Source organism: Scyliorhinus canicula, chromosome 20, assembly GCF_902713615.1.
Source record: "Scyliorhinus canicula chromosome 20, sScyCan1.1, whole genome shotgun sequence".
In the NCBI taxonomy this organism is placed as follows: Eukaryota; Metazoa; Chordata; class Chondrichthyes; order Carcharhiniformes; family Scyliorhinidae; genus Scyliorhinus; species Scyliorhinus canicula.
In genome coordinates, this window is record NC_052165.1 from 64,284,374 (window position 1) to 64,306,131 (window position 21,758).

Here is a 21,758-nt window from a genome sequence, read left to right on the forward strand (position 1 = left end):
TGTAATTATATAGCATTTTGATGAGGACACATCCTGAATACTCTTATGGTCCTGAGTAATGTTATAACTGGACAGGAAGGTTTCAGAATGGAACCTTGGTTCAAGAGATCATGGACTGGACTTTCTGCTGGTGGGATGCTCTGTTTTGCCGCAGCCCGGGGTTTGCCCGACGGCGTGGGGCTGCCCCACAATGGGCAACCCCATTGACCAGCTGATGTAATGGAGCATCCCGCTGGCGGGGTGAAACAGAAATGTGGCGCGGCGGGGCGGAGAATCCAGCCCCATAACTTTTATCTTTGATTTAATAAAACATGGTGGAACAGAGTCACAGAATGCTAATTAGTTTCAACAACCGGAAAAGAACATTTACTAAACATGAAAAGTTGGATAATTACACAATACCCCTTTACTCCCTGTTAGAAAAACAAAGGTAGAGATTTATGTTTGTATTGAATTACAATACATGCACTCCGCTCTGAACCCAAGTTAGTGTCTGTGGATTTCTCCTCAGAATCCCCCCGATGATGATCACATGAGAGTTTCCAAACTCCACTCCCAAAAACACACATTTCCCTCAGTGGTTTGCATTCCAAAATCCAGTCCAGGTGTGTTCAAGACTGTGACCACTACGATTTATCCTATCTTGTAATTTCTTTCAGACCCACGGCCCTCTGAGAACTCAGCAGTCCTCCAACCACTAGGGGCTTTTCAGAGTAACTTCATTTGAAGCCTACTTGTGACAAAAAGCAATTTCTTTCTTTCTTTCTTTCGTTTGGGGCATTAGGAACTAAATGGACATGGGGATAAAGTGGGAAGTGACACTGATGTAAAGATTCTGGCCAGATCTTATTGAAAGTGGCATCATGGCCTATTTGTGCTTCTTTATTTTATGTTCATTCTCCTCCTCCAAATAATAGAGTGGAATTTTAAATGGAATTCAGATGTCCAAAATGTGGATTATAGATATGATGAAGCTCAGTGCCAAAACTCTGATCAGAATATCCCAAAAATAACCAAACTGTTAAAAATTAAAAGGGAAAATTCCATTTTGATAAAGTATTTTAATGTAGGATCCCAGCATGCCCTTTAAATTAACACTTTGTCTGTTCAGGACATGCCTGATCATAGTTCTGTACGTGCTTATTTCAATATGATTGGTATTTTTGCATATCAAAGTTATGTTGTTGCTTGTTTTTGAAGAGAATACCAGAATCAAGTCCTGAGGCTATTGGACAGCATTTAATATGTCCTCCCAGAGGCGATTTTGGAGGTGGGTTGGAGGGGGTTGGAGTGTGGCCAAGCAAGAGGTTGCAGGGTGGAGATCCTGCCGCCCTCCTGCCTATCTCCGATTCAGTCCAATCTATGTGTGACCTTGCCCCCTCCCTATCTCTGTAATTTCTTTCAGACCCACGGCCCTCTGAGAACTCAGCAGTCCATTTCTGGCCTCTTGTGCATCTTCCATTCCCTTTGCCCAGCCCATAGGTAGGCAGTGTCTTCAGCAATTCTGGGCCCTGAACTCTAGAATTCCCTCCCTAAATGTCTCGGCCTCTCCACCTCTCTCTTCTCCTTCAAGACCTTTCTGAAAACTTTCCTCCTTGATCAAGTTTTCAATCTCATGCTCTAATATCTCCATCCTTTAGCTTGATGCCTAAATTTATCGGATTAATGTGCTAACATGCTCTTGACGTTCTCCTGTTCTTTAAATCTGTTTGTAGTTCTGCGAGTTCATTACCGTTTCCTGGTTAAGTCACTCGGTCGGCAGGGTGGTGCGTGTTCTGATCGATTATGTGGATTACGTCTCCTTCTGCGTGAAATTAAAGCCTGTCCTTGAGAAGCAAAAGGAGTGGCCCGAGATCCGTGATATCATCGGTAAATCTGTCTTTATTCACTTTCCTTGCGAAAAAAACCTTCAGACTGAAAAAAAACAAGTACACGACCTGCAAAGAACACAAAATAAATTAATCTCATGAGTTAAACTATGCTTCAAAACTTATTTTTACTGCAAGGTCCCCGTCTGAAACATTAACTTACCATATCTCTTGGGCAGCACGGTGGCACAGTGGTTAGCATTGCTGCCTCACGGCGCCGAGGTCCCAGGTTCAATCCCGGCTGTGGGTCACTGTCCGTGTGGAGTTTGCACATTCTCCCCGTGTTTGTGTGGGTTTCGCCCCCACAACCCAAAGATGTGCAGGTTAAGTGGATTGGCCATGCTAAATTGCCCTTAAATGGAAAAAATGAATTGGATACTCTAAATTTAAAAACAAACTGACCATATCGTTTCCAGATGTTGACTGAGCTACTGAGCTTTCTTGCATTTCCAGTTTTTAATTCATCTTTAAGCATTTACATTTTGTTTTTATTTAAAAATGTATTGTGCAGGTCGGCATGTTACAGTACGATAAATAACTGGATTTATTTGACAGCAAAATATAAAGAACAGAACAAGGCAACAGGTTTTAATCTGAGTTTAACAAGCGAACATAAGTCATAATAATAATAATAATCTTTATTTCTTATTTTTATTTTATAAATTTAGTGTATCCAATTCATTTTTTTGCAATTAAGGGACAATTTATCGTAGCCAATCCACCTACCCTACACATCTTTGTGTTGTGGGGGCGAAACCCACGCAAACACGGAGAGAATATGCAAACTCCACACGGACAGTGAGCGGGGATCGAATCTGAGACCTCGGCGCCGTGAGGCTGCAGGGCTAACCCACTGAGCCACTGTGCTGCCCCTATAATAATCTTTATTAGTGTCACAAGTAGGCTTACATTAACACTGCAATGAAGTTTCTGTGAAAATCCCTTAGTCGCCACTCTACGGCACCTGTTCGGGTATACTGAGGGAGAATTCAGAATATTCAAGTCACCTAACAAGCACATCTTTCGGAACTTATGGGAGGAAACCGGAACTCCCAGAGGAAACCCATGCAGATGCGAGGAGAACGTGCAGACTCCACACAGACAGTCTGTGATTGAGTGACCCAAGCCAGGAATTGAACCCGAGTCCCTGGTGCCATGAAGCCACAGTGCTAACCACTGTACCCAGAGTCCCTGGCACCATGAAGCCACAGTGCTAACCACTATGTTATTGTGCCGCCCATCATGTTTTTTATGGGTCTCTATAGTTCCTGGATTCTGTTTTATAATACACAAGCACTATTTATGATCACACCATGGAGTATTGTGAGCAGTTCTATGATGCGACCATCAATTCACTCAAGACAGAGAATAGAAGTGAACAGAGCCTTTAATCAACTAGAACAGTGGCTGCCTGCGACTACTCTGCTATCAGAGCCGCCTACAGGGCAGTTGCTCTTTATACCTCCCCTCAAGGGGGCGGAGCCCACAAGGGCACCAACATGATACAAACAGTGTAGTACCGTACAATGGTCCATATGTGGAGCCCACATGGGCACAGCGTGATACAAGGTAGTACAGTGGTAAATGGTTACTATAATACGCTCACCACATTCACCCCCTGTTAAAAAATTGAAGTCCGGCAGGAGTGAAGAGCTCACAGGTTCAGTCTGTCCGGCGCCCTGATCGTGCGCTGCGATCGCCGGAGCTCTGGTGTTGCGGCGGGCATGGGTGTTGAACCCGTCGGTGCGGGCATGGGTGGTGAACTCGTTGAACCGGGCACCGAGCTTCATTCTTGTAGGTCGGTGAAGGGCGGAGGGAGTATAGGAGGGGGAGTAGAGGCCATGTCGGGGCGGGGACGTTGTTTGGTGTAGGTTGGTGGGGTAGGTTTGGGTGATGGTAGGGGATCCTGCGGGTACCAGGTCGGAAGCAAAACCCCGGAGGTGGATTTCCGAGGGAAAACAACAGGCGGTCATGAGTGGGCTGTGCAAAGGAGTGACCTAATGGAGTGGAGTGCATCAGGGAGAATCTCCTGCCAGTGGGAGACTGGGAGATTCCTGGACCGTAGGGCCAGGAGGATGGCCTTCCATACCGTCGCGTTCTCCCTCTCCACCTGTCCATTTCCCCAGGGGTTGTAACTGGTAGTCCTGCTCGAGGTGATGCCCTCACCGAACAGGTACTTGACGCAGTTCGTCGCTCATAAACGAGGAACCCCGGTCACTGTAGGGAAACCGAACAAGGAGAAGACGCAATGTAGGGCCTTAATGACAGTGGCCGCGGTCACGTCGGGGGCAGGGGATTGCAAAGGGGAAGCGGGGGAACTCGTCAACAACGTTGAGGAAATACGTGTTACGCTTGGTAGAGGGGAGGGACACTTTGAAGTCGATACTGAGGCGCTCAAAGGGCCGGGATGCCTTCACCAGGTGGGCCTTATCCGGTCGATAGAATTGCGGCTTACACTCCGCGTAGATTTGGCAGTCCCTGGTCGTGGCCCTGACCTCTTCAGTGGAGTAGGGCAGGTTGCGGGCCTTGATGTAGTGGAGAAGCCGGGTGATCCCCGGGTGGCAGAGGTCACCGTGGATGGCTCGGAGTCGGTCATCTTGCGTGCTGGCGCACGTGCCGCGGGACAGGGCATCTGGGGGCTCGTTGAGCTTCCCAGAATGATACACTATCGTAATTATACGTGGAGAGTTCGATCCTCCACCTTAAGATCTTATCGTTCTTGATCTTGACCCGCTGTGTGTTGTCCAACATGAAGGCTACCGACCGTTGGTCGGTGACAAGGGTAAACTTCCTACCAGTGAGGTAGTGCCTGCAGTGCTGTACAGCTTCCACGATGGCTTGGGGCTTCTTTTTTCGACTGAGGAGTGTCGAATTTCAGAGGCGTTGAGGGTACTGGAGAAAAATGCTACTGGCCTGCCCGCCTGATTGAGGGTGGTGGCGAGGGCGACCTCTGACGTGTTGCTCTCCATCTGGAAGGGGATGGACTCGTCCACCGAGTGCATTGCGGCCTTGGCAATATCTGCCTTGTTGCGGCTGAAGGCCTGGCGGGGCCTCAGCCACCAGTGGGAAGATGGTAGCTTTGATCAGTGGGTGGGCTTTGTCCGCATAGTTTGGGGACCCACTGGGTGTAATAAGAAAATAACCCGAGGCACCTTTTCAGGGCCTTGGGGCAGTGAGGAAGGGGGAGTTGCAGGAGGGGGTGCTTACGGTTGGGGTCGGGATGGCTAGACTGGTTGTGCGGAAAACGCAATTCTCCTTGTTATAAGTGAGGTTGAGGGCTTGGGCGGTTCGGAGAAACTTCTGGAGGTTGGCGTCGTGGTCCTGCTGGTCATGGCCTCAGGTGGTGATGTTGTCCAGGTACGGAAATGTGGCTCGCAGCCCGTACTGGTCCACCATTCAGTCCATTGTTCTCTGGAAAACCGAGACCCCCATTGGTGACGCCAAAGGGGACCCGGAGGAAGTGGAAGAGGTGGCCGTCTGCCTCAAAGGCTGTGTAGTGGCCGTCCTCCAGGCGGATTGGGAGCTGGTGGTATGCGGACTTCAGATCCACCGTGGAGAACACCCGGTAGTGTGCGATCTGGTTAACCATGTCCGGGGAAGTGGGTACGCATCGAGTTGCGTGTACCGGTTTATGGTTTGGCTGTAATCTACAACCATCCGGTTCTTTTCCCCAGTCCTGACGACCACGACCTGAGCTCTCCAGGGACTATTGCTGGCCTCTATGATCCCCTCCCGCAAGAGGTCGCTGGACCTCGGACCTGATAAAAGTCCTGTCCTGTATACTGTACCGCCTGCTCCTGGTGGCGACGCCTTTACAGTCGGCGGTGAGATTTGCGAAGAGCGGGGGAGGGTCGATCTTCAGGGTCGCGAGGCTAATATGGTGAGAGGGGGTAGGGGCCCGCCGAACTTCAGGGTCAGGCTCCTGAGGTTACATAGAACAGTACAGCACAGAACAGGCCTTCGGCCCCTCGATGTTGTGCCGAGCCATGATCACCCTACTCAAACCCACGTATCCACCCTATACCCGTAACCCAACAACCCCCCCCCCCCCTTAACCTTACCTTTATTAGGACACTACGGGCAATTAGCATGGCCAATCCACCTAACCCGCACATCTTTGGACTGTGGGAGGAAACCGGAACACCCGGAGGAAACCCACGCACACACGGGGAGGACGTGCAGACTCCGCACAGACAGTGACCCAGCCGGGAATCGAACCTGGGACCCTGGAGCTGTGAAGCATTATGCTAACCACCATGCTACCCTGCTGCCCCTTGCACTGTGGTTGCACTGGAAATCCCAACAGAAGAGGAACGCAGAGATCGGGGAGTACATATAGCTTATAGTTTGCATATTCAATGCCTTGCATCGCGAGGTTGCAACAGTGTACCGCCGGATCTGCACTGAGTGCAATTTGGAAGCGAGGGATATGGTTTGAAGTGCGGGGGAGATTTGGAGCGAGCCGCACCTTACCGTCTCTGGGTGAACAAAGCTCTCCGTGCTCCTGGAGTCAAACAGGCAAGGTGTTTCATGTCCTTTGACCCGGACGGTCATCATAGAGTTCCGGAGATGTTTGGGCGTGCCTGGTTGAGGGTGACCGCAGCCGAGTTGCGGGTAACCGGAGTGGTCAGAGGTGGTAGTGTGGTCCCAAGATGGTGGCCTTCGTCGGTCGCACGTGTCGCTCGGCGAGTAAGATGGTGTTCAAGATGGCGGTCCCCATGAGTCGCACATGGCGGGCCGCGCGGGAGACGATGGCCAAGGTGGCGGCCCCATGAGTCGCAGCGTGTTGTGCGGAGTGGAAGTTGCTGCCACCACAGACAACATGAGGCGGGTGACGCGTCCGGACCCGGGCAGAGCCGGCAGGCACGCTGCGAGGTCTGCGGGCCTGTGAGGTCCGACAGTCGGGCCTGTGATTTGGAGGACTTGGACCTGGCCAGGCAAACTTGGCATAGTGTCCTTTTTTGCCGCAGTCGCACTCTGCAGTTTGCTGCAGTTCGCGTCCGGTCCGGTCAGCGCTGCCTGGGGTGCTGGCCGCAGAAATAACAGGGGTAGCCCCCAGGATGGGCGGGGCAGCCGTACGGCACAGGCCTGGGGTACTCTCTGGTCGGGAGTCCACGAGGGGGTCAAGTGATCGGAAGGGAAAGCGTTGAGGCTTTGAAACGCTACTGCTAGGGAGGTGGCTAGTTTTACCATCTCTCCTAGTTCGAGGCGCCCTTCTCGAGCAGGCGCTGTCTGACGTAGTTGGACCGGACTCCAGCCACATAAGCGTCCCGGATGGCAAGTTCCATGTGTTGGGAGGCTGCGACGGCCCGGTAGTTGCAGCTTTGCGTGAGGACTTTGAGGTCGCGTAGGTACTCCTCCAGTGATTCCCCGTGGCGTTGGCGGCGAGTGGTGAGGAGATGCATCGCATATACTTCGTTCACCGGCCTCGCGTATAGGCGCTTCAGCATCGCGAGGGCGCCTGCGTATGTGGTCGCTTCCTTGAGTTGTATGGAGATTCGATGGCTCACCCGGGCGTGGAGGAGGCTCAGCTTCTGATTGTCGGTGATGGAGGGCGAGGAGGAGGCGGCGAGGTAGGCCTCTAAACATGCCAGTGTGAAAAAATCCCTTTGGCTTCCGTGGCCTGTGGGTCAAGTTCCAGTCAGTCAGGTTTGAGGGCTGATTCCATTGCGGTGTTGTTGTTGATTAAATTGATGCGACCATCATTCACCTCGAGACAGAGAATAGAAGTGAAGAGAGACTTTAATCAACTAGAACAGTGCCTGCCTGTGACTGCTCTGCTCTGAGAGCCGCCAACAGGGCAGCTGCTCTTTATACCTCCCCTCAAAGGGGGCGGAGCCAGGGATGGAGCCCACAAGGGCACCAACATGATACAACAATGTAGTACCATACAATGGTCCATAGGTGGAGCCCACATGGGCACAGCATCATACAATGTAGTACAGTGGTGAATGGTTACTACAATACGTTCACCACATTCTATTCACTACATCTTAGGAAGGATTCATTGGCTTTGAGGGGACATATATTTAAGGTACCCCCATTCTAAGGATTAATTTACTGGCACAGATTACAGAAACTAGGGTTGTACTCCCTGGAATTTTAGGACGGTTAAGGGGTAATTTAATCAAAGCTTTCAAAATATGAAGGGAAACAGAGAATAAATAGAGAAGATCTTTTTCCATTGGTTGAGAAGTTTAGGACTGGGGGCATGGATTTGGGGTTTTACCCGCAGGGGTACAGCAAGCCATTGGCTGCTGGCGGGATCCTCCGGTCTTGCCAAAGGCTACGGGATTTTGCATGGCTCGCATCCTTGCCGCCAGGGAACCCATTGTGGGGGGGTCCACTTCGGCGGGACCGGAAGATCTTGCTGGTGGAATGGGCTTGAAAATGCCACCCTTAGTATAAAAATAGAGTCAGACATTTCCAGAATGGAATGAGGAAACATTTCGACTCTCAACGTTTGGAACTCTCTTCCACAATCAATAATTCATGCTGGACCAATCGCTAATTTAAAATCTATGATTGAGAGATTGGAGTTAGATCGCAAATCAGCCATGACCTTTGTCAGAAGAGATTTGTTTCTGTGTAATTTTACTATTGTAAAATTGTAGATTTGTTTCTGTTGGTGTTAATAGCTCATCAAACTGTCAGAAAATGTTCAGATTAATCACTTTTTTTCGCCAAGGTACTTGTTGCATGAATGAGGGCAGACCTCTTTAATAGTGTGTACTTCTGTGAGAGGCTTTATTCAACTGACTTTAAGATGTCTGCCTCTGTGGCATGGCTACATGACTATGGAATGCCTGGAGGTGTCAATCAGACTGGTAACATTTCAAAACCCAAACGGTACTGTGGCGAGAATCATTTTTACCTCCCACCGTCCCTAGATATGATTCACTGGATATCGGCAGTTCTGTCTAATATTTTGTCCAGGTGCTTATTCTGGCAGCTCTACTGATGATATTGCCAAGACGAACAAAAGCAAAGCACCACAGGAATTAAAAATAAGGCCAGTGTTACACAGGAGATATCTCTACTACTTACAGTCACCAAAAGAGCCTGCACTCTCTTTAAGATAATTTTAAGATGTATTTTCAACTTGTAATGCCATTGTGGCGTGCTTTACCAAACCGAAGATTCAATAGTTTCTCCTGAAGGTCGCTTTTAAAGCTGTGCGAAGATATTTTGCTATCTCACAGTGACGACAAAATTCCCAAGCTCAGATTTTGGTTTGCATTCTTGGACACTCAGTGGCTACTTCCTTCATTTCTGGTTAAAATTCACTAATTGGAAAAATAACATTGGAAAAACTTTGATTTTCTTGCAGAAAACCCTCGTCGTTTGAAGCATTTGTGTCGACTGAAAATACGAAACACGTGGAGCAAAGACGACTACAGGATCCTGAATGTTTAGCATCGCTTCCTCTGCCTCCAGTGCTGGTGGATTACATAATGTACAAGGAATATGACCTATATGGAAGAGGTCTTGACTCCAGTAAAGTGAACAGCAATCATTTGCGAGTTGGTATCGTATTGTAAAATGCTGAGGTTCATATTCATGTTAAATTTAGGACAGCATTTGTCATAAAGTGAATGGTTACCACTGCAGTAACCAGTGAGGATCATCTTGCTGAATACGCGAACACAGCGCAACGACATCCCCACAGCTTGAATGTTGGAGGAACTCTGGCTAAAAAAGAACAAAGAAAAAGTACAGTACAGGCACTTCGCCCTCCAAGCCTGCGCCGACCATGCTGGCCCGTCTAAACTAAAATTTTCTACACTTCCAGGGTCTATATCCCTCTATTCCCATCCTATTCATCTATTTGTCAAAATGCCCCTTAAACGTCACTATCGTCCCTGCTTCCACCACCTCCTCCGACAGCGAGTTCCAGGCACCCACTCCCCTCTGTATGAAAACTTGCCTCGTACATCTCCTCTAAACTTTGCTCCTTGCACCTTAAACCTATGCCCCCTAGTAATTGACCCCTCTACCCTGGGAAAAAAGTCCCTGACTATCCACGGACTATGCCCCTCATAATTTGTAGACCTCTATCAGGTTGCCCTTCCACCTGCTGTCGTTCCAGTGACAACAAACCAAATTTATTCAACCATTCCTCATAGCTAATGCCCTCCATACCAGGCAACATCCTGGCAAATCTCTAAAGCCTACACATCCTTCTGGTGGCGACCAGAATTGAACACGATACTCCAACTATGGCCTAACTAAGGTTCTATAGCAGCTGCAACATGACTTGCCAATTTTTATACTCAATGCCCCGGCCAATGAAGGCAAGCATGGCCGTATGCCTTCTTGACTACTTTCTCCACCTGTGTTGCCCTTTCAGTGACCTGTGACCTGTACACCTAGATCTCTCTGAATGTCAATAGTCTTGAGGGTTCTACCATTCACTGTATATTCCCTACCTGTATCAGACCTTCCAAAATGCATCACCTCACATTTAAGGTAACACATTTAACATTACCATCATAAACTCTATCTGCCATCTCTCCGCCCACATCTCCAAACGATCTAAATCCTGCTATATCCTCTGACAGTCCTCATCACTATCCACATGGCACTAACTTTTGTGTCGTCCACAAACTTACTATCAGACCAGTTACATTTTCCTCCAAATCATTTATATATACGACGAAGCAGCAAAGGTCCCAGCACTGATCCCTGCTGAACACCACTAGTTACAGCCCTCCAATTAGAAAAGCACCCTTCCATTGCTACTCTCTGCCTTCTATGACCTAGCCAGTTCTGTATCCATCTTGCCAGCTCACCTCTGATCCTGTGTGACTTCACCTTTTGTACCAGTCTGCCATGAGGGACCTTGTCAAAGGCCTTACTGAAGTCCATATAGACAACATCCACTGCCCTAACCGCATCATCATCTTTGTGACCTCCTCGAAAAACTCTATCAAGTTAGTGAGACATGACCTCCCCTTCAAAAAAAACCGTGCTGCCTCTAGCTAATAGCATCCACACTTCCAAATGGGAGTTGATCCTGTCTCAAAAGAATTCTCTCTAGTAATTTCCCTACCACTGACGAAAGGCTGCACTGGCCTGTAGTTCCTGGTTATACTTGCTACCCTTCTTAAACAAAGGAACAACATTGGCTATTCTGCAGTCCCTCCTGGCCATCACCCGAAGTCAGTGAGGATTCTGTCAAGGCCGTCAGCAATTTCCTCTCTTGCCTCCTCAGTATTCTAGGGTCGATCCCATCAGGCCCTGCGGACTTATCCACCTTAATATTTTCAAGATGCCCAACACCTCTTTTTGGATATCAATGTGACCCAGGCTATCTACACACCCTTCTCCAGACTCAACATCCACCAATTCCTTGCTCTTTCGTGAATACTGATGCAAAGTATTCATTAGTACCTCACCCATTTCCTCTGGCTCCACACATAGATTCCCTTGCCTATCCGTCATTGGGCCAACCTTTCCCTGGCTACCCTCTTGCTTTTATATGTACGATTAGGTTAGGTGGATTGGCCATGATAAATTTGCCTTAGTGTCCAAAAAGGTTAGGGAGGGGTTATTAGTTTAAGGGGCAGCACGGTAGCATGGTGGTTAGCATAAATGCTTCACAGCTCCAGGGTCCCAGGTTCGATTCCCAGCTGGGTCACTGTCTGTGCGGAGTCTGCACCGTCCTCCCCGTGTGTGCTTGGGTTTCCCTCCGGGAGTGCTACCGGTTTCCTCCCACAGTCCAAAGATGTGCGGGTTAGGTGGATTGGCCATGCTAAATTGCCCGTAGTGTCCTAAAAAAGTAAGGTTGGGGGGGTGGGGGGTTGTTGTGTTCCAGGTATAGGGTGGATAGGTGGGTTTGAGTAGGGTGATCATATGCTCGGCACAGACAGCGAGGGCCGAAGGGCCTGTTCTGTGCTGTACTGTTCTATGTTCTATGTATAAAAAGCCTTGGGATTTTCCTTAACCCTATTTGCCATGACCTTTGTGTGACCCCTTTTAGGCTCTCCTGACTCCTTGCTTAAGTTCCTTCCTGCTTTCCTTATATTCCACACAGGCTTCGTCTGTTCCCAGCCTTCTAGCACTGACAAACGCCTCCTTTTTCTTTTGACGAGGCCTGGCAATATCTCTCGCTGCTTCGCAAATAAAATATTGCAAGTCCTTGCACAAGATTCAAAATACAAGGGGCTGGGATTCCCCCGATGGTAGATTAAGTTGGTCCGACACCGGAGTGCAAAACCGTAGTGTTCACTTCGGCGTCGGAGGCCGCTCCACACGAGCACCCTATTCTCACAACCCCTGGGGGTCTAGGAGCGGTGCTGCGTCATTTACGCTTGCCGGGCCTTGGCACCGCGCGTAACAGCGGGGCGGCGCGTAAAATGTACGCAGCCGCACACCGGCGTAAATGACATCACCTGCGCATGCGTAGGTTGGCCTGGCGCCAACCCTGCATGCCGTGGGTTGCCGTCCTCCATCAGGCCCCGCGGGTGCGCCCCGCAAGAAATGTTCGGAGTGAGATTTTGCCGGGGCTGCGGAGGAAAGAAGGCGGTCCTTCAAGAGAGGCCGGCCCCGCCGATCGGTGCCACAACCGATCGTGTGGCCAGACCCCTTTTGAGCGCCCCCCCCCCGGTGCTGGATCCTCCTTCCCTCCCCCACAGGCCGCCCCCGCAGCGTTCCCCGCGCTGTTCACCGCCGGCAGCGACCAGGTGTGGTCGGCACCGGCGGGAACACGTCGTATTGGGTAGGCCGCTCGCCCATCCGGGCCGGAGAATCGCCGCTCGCACCGTTACAAACGCGAGTGGCGATTCTCCGAGCGGCCAGCCGTAAATCTCGCCGCGCCGGTTTGGGGGAGGGGGGGGTGGGAGAATCGCGTGCGGGTGCCGGGGCAGCGTGGCGGGACTCATCCGGCGCCCCCGCGATTCTCCCACCCGGCGTGGGGGGGGGGGGGGGGGGAAGAATTGCGCCCAAGGGCTTTCCAAATGAAAATTGACCATGCCAAAAGCTTTTTTAAAAACAGCAAGTGGAGGAAAAATCCTCCACCGGTATTTTTGCAGTGTTAAATGTTGACCAGATGCCAGATAGCTTGAATTTGAAGCTTCATTGAAAACATTATTCTGTCTACACAATCCCATTCATATGGTGAAAAATCTTTGGTGGCGGCGTTTTTAAATTTTGATGGGCAGGTTTTCAAAATTAGCTTTGCGTGCAAACAGTTCAAGTACAGAAATTGTAATCCTCCGGAGTAATTGGCTCCTCCATTCCGATTTCTGCTTACTAGGCCCTTTTTTTGAGAGTACCAATGCTACTCGTGCTGTATTGCGGTCCTAAAGGTTGGACGTTGCCCTCTCGATACCCTGTCTGATGTTGAGGGTCTGACAGTGATTATTGGGCAGGCTGTTTAACAGGAATGTAAGAACATATTTACCAGATGTCCACACAAGTCAACACTTTATATTTTAGGATAATGAGTTTTTTGAAGTGACAAGGGGTTAGTTTGCATTCATATGGAACTAGAGTGATGTGGGGTGTGAAATATAACGTGTGTCCGCAAGACCCCTCGACTGGTATTGGTGTGGAGAGTCACTAGCATTTCAGGAACACTAAATACTGTAAGGTGCTTTGGGATGTCCTGAGGTCATCAGAGGCACAATATAAATGCAAGATTTTATATAAATAACAAGGCCTTAATGATATTGAACTACTGATATTGACGAACCAGTTGCCAATGAATTTCCCATACATGAATACCATTTCTTACTGGTTAATGATAGGATTGAAATGAAAGAAAATTGCTTATTGTCACAAGTAGGCCTCAATGAAGTTACTGTGAAAAGCCCCTAGTCGCCACATTCAGGCGCCTGTTCGGGGAGGCTGGTACGGGAATTGAACCGTGATGCTGGCCTGCCCTGGTCCGCTTTAAAAGCCAGCAATTTAGCCCAATGTGCTAACCAGCCCCTTAGGCCTTTCCACACTGGTAGATGACTGGAATTTGACTGACTTGCCCCTCTAACCACCGAATAGCTGAGTTCATCCATGGACAAATAGAATTCAAGCTGGTAGGCAGCCAAGTGCTCAAACAGTGCAGTCCTGGGATGCCATGCTGAAAACTATATCCTGACCGTTCATTTAGTTCCTTCATTCAACAGATCCCACTAATAGCATATGGTCCCAACAAAAATCACTCCTCACTTTGCCATTTGCGTCATGTTCAGATACTAATAGTCTACAGGAACCATTAGCCTCTTTATATGCCAGACATGCCAAAATCTGTGAAATGTTTAGAAAGACAACACACTAATTTCTGGACGGAAGAGACTTTTATGCCTTAGAAGTTGTTTTCATTTATTCAAAAAGAACCGTGGTACAATCTTGCTCCATAGCTCTGTATGGTTAGCTCCTAAACTATTGATTGTAGTCAAGATGCATATGTAAAAAATCTATTTAAAATAAATTAAGCATTTGGTGCTATAAGACCTTTTATTTTCTTACTTCTGATTTCTTTTCCCCCCAAGTGACGCATTTTTTCATTAGATTGTTGTTCTCACAGCCAATGTGCTGATGTGTTGCTCTGCCTTTGTTGTTCTGCCCATTTCCCTGTGAAAACAGGACATTTAAATCAATAACTAACTTGCCAGGTCCGTTTTTTGCCTGTATCAGGATTTCTACAGATTGTAATCAAAAAACCGATTGCCCATTAGAACAAAATGCAAGATAGAGCATTTATCAGCAAAAAAACTGGGTTCTATTGAAGTGGCTAGACTTTTAAAACTATGCCGTGCCATGCAAGTAACAGTTCTATTATGCACATTGAACCATTCATTCCCCTTGTCGGAAGGGGGAAGTGAATGAACAGCACATCATTTCTTGTATTCGCTGAGAATGTTATGACCCAGCACATAAACAACAATGATATTCTCCAGATCTGTGTTTTGGTATAATTGCGTTTGAGAAATAGATCTTATTGTTCCATTTTGTCTCTCTGGGGGGGAGGGAGGAGAAAGGGACATGCCACCCTGCAGTACCAATCTGTGGCTGTGCCAGGGACGGGGTCCTCTGGGAAGTCCCATTGTGGGGTTCCCCTAATTACATAGAATTTACAGTGCAGAAGGAGGCCATTCGGCCCATCGAGTCTGCACCGGCTCTTGGAAAGAGCACCCTACCTAAGGTTAACACCTCCACCCTATCCCGCATAACCCAGTAGCCCCACCCAACACTAAGGGAAATTTTGGACACTAAGGGTAAGTTATCATGGCCAATCCACCTAACCTGCACAACCTTTGGACTGTGGGAGGAAACTGGAGCACACCGGAGGAAACCCACGCACACAACATGGGAGGATGTGTGCAGAGCTCTGCACAGACAGTGACCCAGCCCGAATCGAACCTGGGACCCTATAGCTGTGAAGCGATTGTGCTATCCACAATGCTACCTTGCTGCCACATTGTGGTGAGAGGTTGCCCCGCTGCGTGTGAGGGCGGGGGCCCCATATCCATGGGGGAAGTTCTTCTAACACAGATGGTGATGGCCCTTTAAGATGATGGCCCTGATCTCGTGTGGAGCCAGCTCCATCGGGCACTGGGCCCCACCAGAGTAATAGCAGAAACCAGCCCCCAGATTCCAGAGGAATCTGGAACGAAAACTTGGCTGTGCAGTTGGAGAGCTATATGCCAGTTTTCTCGTTCAAAACCAACATTCTGACAAATTAACCGTGAGAATTCCATCCATTATTTTATGACTGTGAAAAGATCTGAGACAGTTTCTATACTTTTTTTTCTTTTCTTTCATAAGGGGCAATTAGCATGGCCAATCCACCTAACCGGCATATCTTTGGAGTTGTGGGAGGAAACCCACGCAGGACATGGGGAGAACGTGTAAACTCCACACAGACAGTCACCCAAGGCCAGAATTGAACGCCGGGTCCCTGGCGCGGTGAGGCAGCAGTGCTATACCACTGCCCACCCAATGTTTCTATATTTTCATACCTTCCCTCCCTGTGTGGTAATGAAGTAAGCGCAATGCCATTCAATAGAAAGTAATGAAATATATTTCAATTCTATTATGTTACAGATTGACTTTAATCATCCTGGGGGTGATTCTCTGGTCCTGCTCGTACAGGGCGGCAAATTGCGTTATGGTCAGAAACTCTCACGTGAGGGCCATAATGCAATTTGCGTCTTGAGAACTCATTTTTAAATTCTCCCAGGCCCCATATTTAATTTTCAAGGTAAATGGTTGTAGCAATAAATTCCATCCAATTAGTCTTGCATTTCGATCTTAAACTTCTGCAAAATACTTCAATGGATTATGAACAGTACATAACAATTGTTCTCTGATGAATTGTTAACAATAGAAAATGTCAAAATGTTGCAAATCCATACCAAACTCAATGTCTCCTTCTCAATGATCAAATACTTCTCCTTTGATGAATATTTAGGTTTTCTGGAAAAATAACTAACAGTTCTTTCTATACCGTTGTCATCATCTTGTAACAGTACAACACCAATGCCCACATCACCCGCATTAACAGCCACCTTGAATAGCTTGTTATAATTCGGTGTTTCCAAAAATAGGTGCGGCGGTTATCACAGTTTTCAGATTGTCAAAAACTGCTGAAAATGTGGCACGAATGTTCTGTGGAAACCACTCATCACCCAGAATTTTTCATTGATGGTATTGGGGCCATCTGACCATTTCCAACAGTATGGCTAAGATGGGACTTTGGCTTTCACAAATCTACTTTTAGTCAAGTTTACCACCAATCCAGCCTCCTGTAGTCAGTCCACCAATTCCTTTAAATGTTCCAAAGTCCTTTCACGTTTGATTGAAAACCATCAGCTTCACCTATGTACACTGCACAGTCCAGAAATCACCTTATTTTGTTAGTGTTTGGAATGTTGCTGGCTCATTCTATCACTCCAAACCTCATAACTTTAAACTGATAAAGATCATTTGGCAACACGGTAGCATAGTTGTTAGCTACAATGCTTCACAGCTCCAGGGTCCCAGGTTTCGATTCCCGGCTTGGGTCACTGTCTGTTCGGAGTCTGCACGTTCTCCCCGTGTGTGCGTGGGTTATCTCCGGTTCATCCTCCCACAGTCCAAAGATGTGCAGGGTCGGTAGATTGGCTATGCTAAATTGCCCTTAGTTTTGGGTAGGGTTACTGGTTATGGGGATAGGGTGGAGGGTGTGGGCTTGGGTAGGGTGCTCTTTACAAGAGCCAATGCAGCATTGATGGGCTGAATGGCCTCCTTCTGCACTGTAAATTTTATGAATTCTTATGAACCTCCAGGGTCCCGGTTATGGGCTTGGGTCACTGTCTATGCAGAGTATGTACCTTCTCCCCGTGGCCTGCGTGGGTTTCCTCCAGGTACTCCGGTTTCCTCCCACAGTCCAAAGGATTGTGCAGGTTAGGTGGATTGGCCATACTAAATTGCCCTTAAGTGTCCAAAAGGTTGGGTGGGGGTTACGGGGATAGGGTGGAGGTGCGGGCTTTGGTAGGATGCTCTTTCCAAGGACTGGTGCGGACTCGATGGGCCGAATGGTCTCCTTCTGCACTGTAAATTCTATGATTCTAATCTTTGATTCTAACACAAAAGCCAAAACTTCATTTGCACTTTCTGATTGCCAGTATCCTTTTATTTGGTAAGTAAAATAAGCTTTTCCCACCTTTTCAATACAGTCTTCCAAATGAGCAATAGGATACAAATATGACTTCCTGACTGCATCGACTTTCCTATAGTCCACACAATCATTGCGTTCCATCTGGTTTTAGTACCATTACAATAGGTGAACTGCAATCGCTGCAACTCACTTCAATTATATCATTCTTAAGCATGGCTTTCAATCTGTGTGTACCTGTGTCAACTTTAGTGGTTTGAGTCAATATCGATGTTGCTTAATTGGAATAGAATTTACTACATCTACATCATGTATATTTACTTTTGTACTTCCTAGTTTGTTCCCACATATAGCTCAATGTGACTATAGCAACGCTTTCAGGTCACTCTGATTTTCCTCCAGAAGATAACTCAATAATTTATCCAAATTCCATATTATTTCCTCATTGTCCAATTTAATATGAGGATTGCCAAACTCAGAATCATCTGGATTTCTTCTCACTGATTTATAACTGTTAACACATGTTAATTTCTTCCTTCCCTATCAAAATTCCTTCTGAGGCATATTAACACAACAGACTCAAGAATTTTCCTTCTATCTGGCGATCTAATCAGATAATTCACCTCACTCGATTTCCTTTTGATATATAAGGCCCACAAAATCTTATTTTCAATGGTTCACCTACCACTGGTAATAATACTAATACTTTCTCCCACTAACAAAACTACAACTTCCTGATTTCTTGCGCTGGAGTCTCCGCCCCGCCGCATTTTCCGTTTCAGCATGCCAGCGGGATGCTCCGTTACGCCAGCTGGTTAATGGGGTTTCCGGGCTGCCAGCAAAACGGAGCATCCCGCCGGCGGAGAATCTAGCCCCTGATCTGCTTTCATTTCATCACGTGCTTTTTATGGCCAACTAACCAGCCCTATTAATCTCATCCCAAAGTTGACACATAGCCCAACAAGGTAGTCAAATTCACCTGGCCCCTGTAATTCTCCCACTTGCCGGCACAATGTGAAGTCAATGCGAATCAATATTGGTCTCCAAAAATGAGAGGCAGGCGCTGCCGGTGGGAGGTGTGGCTCAGAGGCTACTCTAGCCCCCCTGGGTCAGAACCATGGCTGGACACTGCAGGGTAGTGGGGAAGTGCCAGGTTGACACTGCCACGGGGCATGACCTAAGGAGGGCCTGAAAGGAGGGATGGTGGCTGAAGGACGGGACCTTTGAAGACACCATAGTGGGTTCGCACTGAGCTGGGGTCTCATGTCAGTGATTGATGAAGGGGCGTCTTTGTCCGGTGATTGGGGGGGGAACGTGTTCTGTAGTGTTGTTTGAAGATCAGAGTGCCCTTTATAAATGGTGCCCTAATCCTGGAGAGCTGCACCTGTTGGCATCTTTCGGTCCTGCACACCCTCATTCCCGCTATGACAAATCACCCCAACTACCATAACATTCTAATGTAGTTGGATCGTGAGCTGGATTGTGCTATTTCACCCGACAGGAATTGCACTGCGTTTTCTGCCAGAGACGACACTTAGAAATACTTTAGGAGAATTAACCCCTCTGTTACTGACAGAAGTTTTTCAAAGGGGCTGCAAATCCGCAATTAAAAGTGACAGTATATGCTTGTTGTGCCTTTACAGCTCTTGATGACAGGTGAGAACAGAGGGTTCATTTTAACTGCCCGGATCACTGACCCATACTCATGGCAATAACATATGTCCTGTCCTTTGAATTTAAATTCCACTGAGTTTTGTTCTGGTGGTGCCCAGCCTGCTGTGTAAATGAACCCCTAAGTTTTGGAACAACACACAACAATGTTTGTCGGAGTGCGAGGAGATATTAAATCTCAGTGGCTTTTTTCCTGCAATGTAGCTTTTATTGACGGAATGCCAAAGCACTCTAGAAGATTAAATAAAAATGGAAATGCTGGAAATACTCAGACCGGCCAGGCAAGTAGAACTTTCATCAACCTGAAACGGTTGTGGTGGTGTGGTAGTCACCACAGATATATATATTGTATGTATAGGATGTCGATATAGGTGCTTTACGGTAAGGCCCTGTACTACAGGTATGGGAGTAGATCCCTGTCTGCTGGCTCCGCCCAGTAGGCAGAGTATAATGTGTGTGCTCCCCGTACAGTAGCCTTTTCGTCAGCTGCTGTAGGAGGCCACACACTCTGTGTAATAAAGCCTCGATTACATCCTACTCTAGTCTTAGCGTAATTGATAGTGCATCAATTTTATTACACTGAGTTTTTCAGAGATGGACCTACGCATCAAGCCGGATCGCCTGCAGCTGCATCCTCAAGCAGACAACGCCAAAGAGGAATTTGAACATGGTTAGCCTGTTTTGAAGCATACATCGGGTCTGCGCCAGACACAATTCCAGAAGCACAGAAGCTCCAGATTCCTTTACACGCAGCTGAGCTCCACGTCTTTTCCCCCTCGTTCAGGACGTGCTGACCTACGCAGAGGCCATGGCGCTACTGAACGAAAACTATGCTCAGCAGACTAACAAAATCTACGCCAGACACCTCCTCTCCACGCAACCGCCAACCTCCCGGAGAGTCGGTGGAAGATTTCTGGCGCTCCCTGCTCGCCCTAGTTAGAGACTGTGACTGTCAGGCCGTTTTTGGCCGCGGAACACTCAAATTTGCTAATGAGAGACGCATTTGTTCAGGGTCTGACTACATCCGCCAGCTATCCACATTCTTGACAACTTAAAATGAAAAAAATGAAAAATGAGACTTCCCGGTCCTACAGAGGATGCAACAGTCTCGGGCCCAATGCAAGTCAGCGTACAACGCCCATGCCACAGATCCCCATGCCCTGGTCCCTGCTGACCGAGTTCGTGTTCAGCTACCTGACAGTGGCTGGTCTGCCACAGCTGTGGTGGTTAAACAGTGGCCCCGAGATCGTTCCTCGTTCGCATGCCTGATAGCTCCTTTCTTCGGCGTAATAGGCGGGCACTGCAGCGACTTCTACGCCCGCCACCTGACCAGGACGCGCCCCTCCATGAGGCCACCGATTGCCAGTTATTCTACCGACCTCTACATTGGACGCAGTCCCGCCCGTTCAAGTGCAGGCGGCCTCTGACCCACCCTTGAGGTGGTCAACCAGAATTTGTCGCCCGCCACAGAGACTGAATTTATAGACTGAATGTTGCATTACCTTGTGATCTCATCGTTTACACATCTGCACAGAATGTTTTTTCCTAATTTGGTATCTGCCCTCTATCTGCACTGGACACCTTCCCATGTAAATACGTTAGCATATTTTTTTTGTATATAGTCAGGCTCCTGTACACACACACACACACTATTTATTGACCTGCACACTTTATTTTTAAAAAGGTGGGGGGGGGAAATGTCATAACATACATCCAGGTATATGATAGTGCACAGACAGGCAGTGATTGACACACAGGATGACCAGTGAACACACAGAACACAGCAGCCAAACACTAGACAGGACACGACCACTATAAAGCCAGAGGGCACTAGTTTTCCCCCGCTCTCTTGGGATCCAGCCTCTGAGACAGTCAGAGCTCGTGAGCAGCAACTAGAACATACACCATGTGGTCGTAAGAGAGCCTGGTCAGGTTAGCCTCAGGTCTCCAGTCAAGTCAGCATAGTGTCAACCCACAGTTAAAGCATGTATGATAGTTAAGGGTTCAATAAAATCAAGTTGCATTTCTTCAAGTGTTTGAAGCCTGTCTCTCTCATCACTGCAGTAAACGCAGTCCTCGCAGACCCAGCTTACCCAACACATCAGTAGTCACTACTGATGTATATATAGGAGGTCGATATAGGTGCTTTACGGTAAGGCCCCGGTACCAGATATGGGGATAGATCCCTGCCCGCTGGCGGAGTATAAATATGTGTGCTTCCCGTACAGCAGCCATTTCATCAGCTGCTGTAGGAGGCCACACATCTCAGTGTAATAAAGCCTCGATTACATCCTACTCTCGTCTTTGCGTAATTGATAGTGCATCAGGCGGGATTCTCCTTTTCAGAGACTAACTGCTGGGCCCGGGGATTGAATCAGTGTTCTGCAATCACAAAGCGGCGCCAGTCCCAGAACAATTCAGAATCCCTCAATGGGCTAGCATCTGCGACTCATGGAACTAGTGCAATTCCAATGCAAAATGGCGTCGGATTTGCCGGGGTCAGGATTGGCACTTGAGGCTGACAAGCCGCTTAAACACTCATCCCAGCCAACTCCACTCCCCACGCACACTCATCCCAGCCAACTCCACTCCCCACGCACACCCATCCCAGCCAACTCCAC

At 48.2% G+C, this 21,758-nt stretch overlaps 1 protein-coding gene across 2 annotated transcripts in view; it reads left to right on the top strand.

Annotated features, from left to right (window-relative positions):
- The window catches only part of LOC119954994 (ankyrin repeat and SOCS box protein 15-like), a 53,987-nt gene extending 44,603 nt beyond the window's left edge, over positions 1-9,384 (top strand). The window contains exons 10-11 of one of the 2 annotated variants that reach the window (XM_038780776.1): positions 1,716-1,869; positions 9,199-9,384. In XM_038780776.1, coding sequence (XP_038636704.1) covers positions 1,716-1,869; positions 9,199-9,284 — 240 coding nt within the window. In that variant the 3' untranslated portion in view covers positions 9,285-9,384. The remainder of the gene's footprint in view (positions 1-1,715; positions 1,870-9,198) is intronic. The other variant, XM_038780777.1, reaches the window with a different exon arrangement.
- Positions 9,385-21,758: the final 12,374 nt, after the last annotated feature.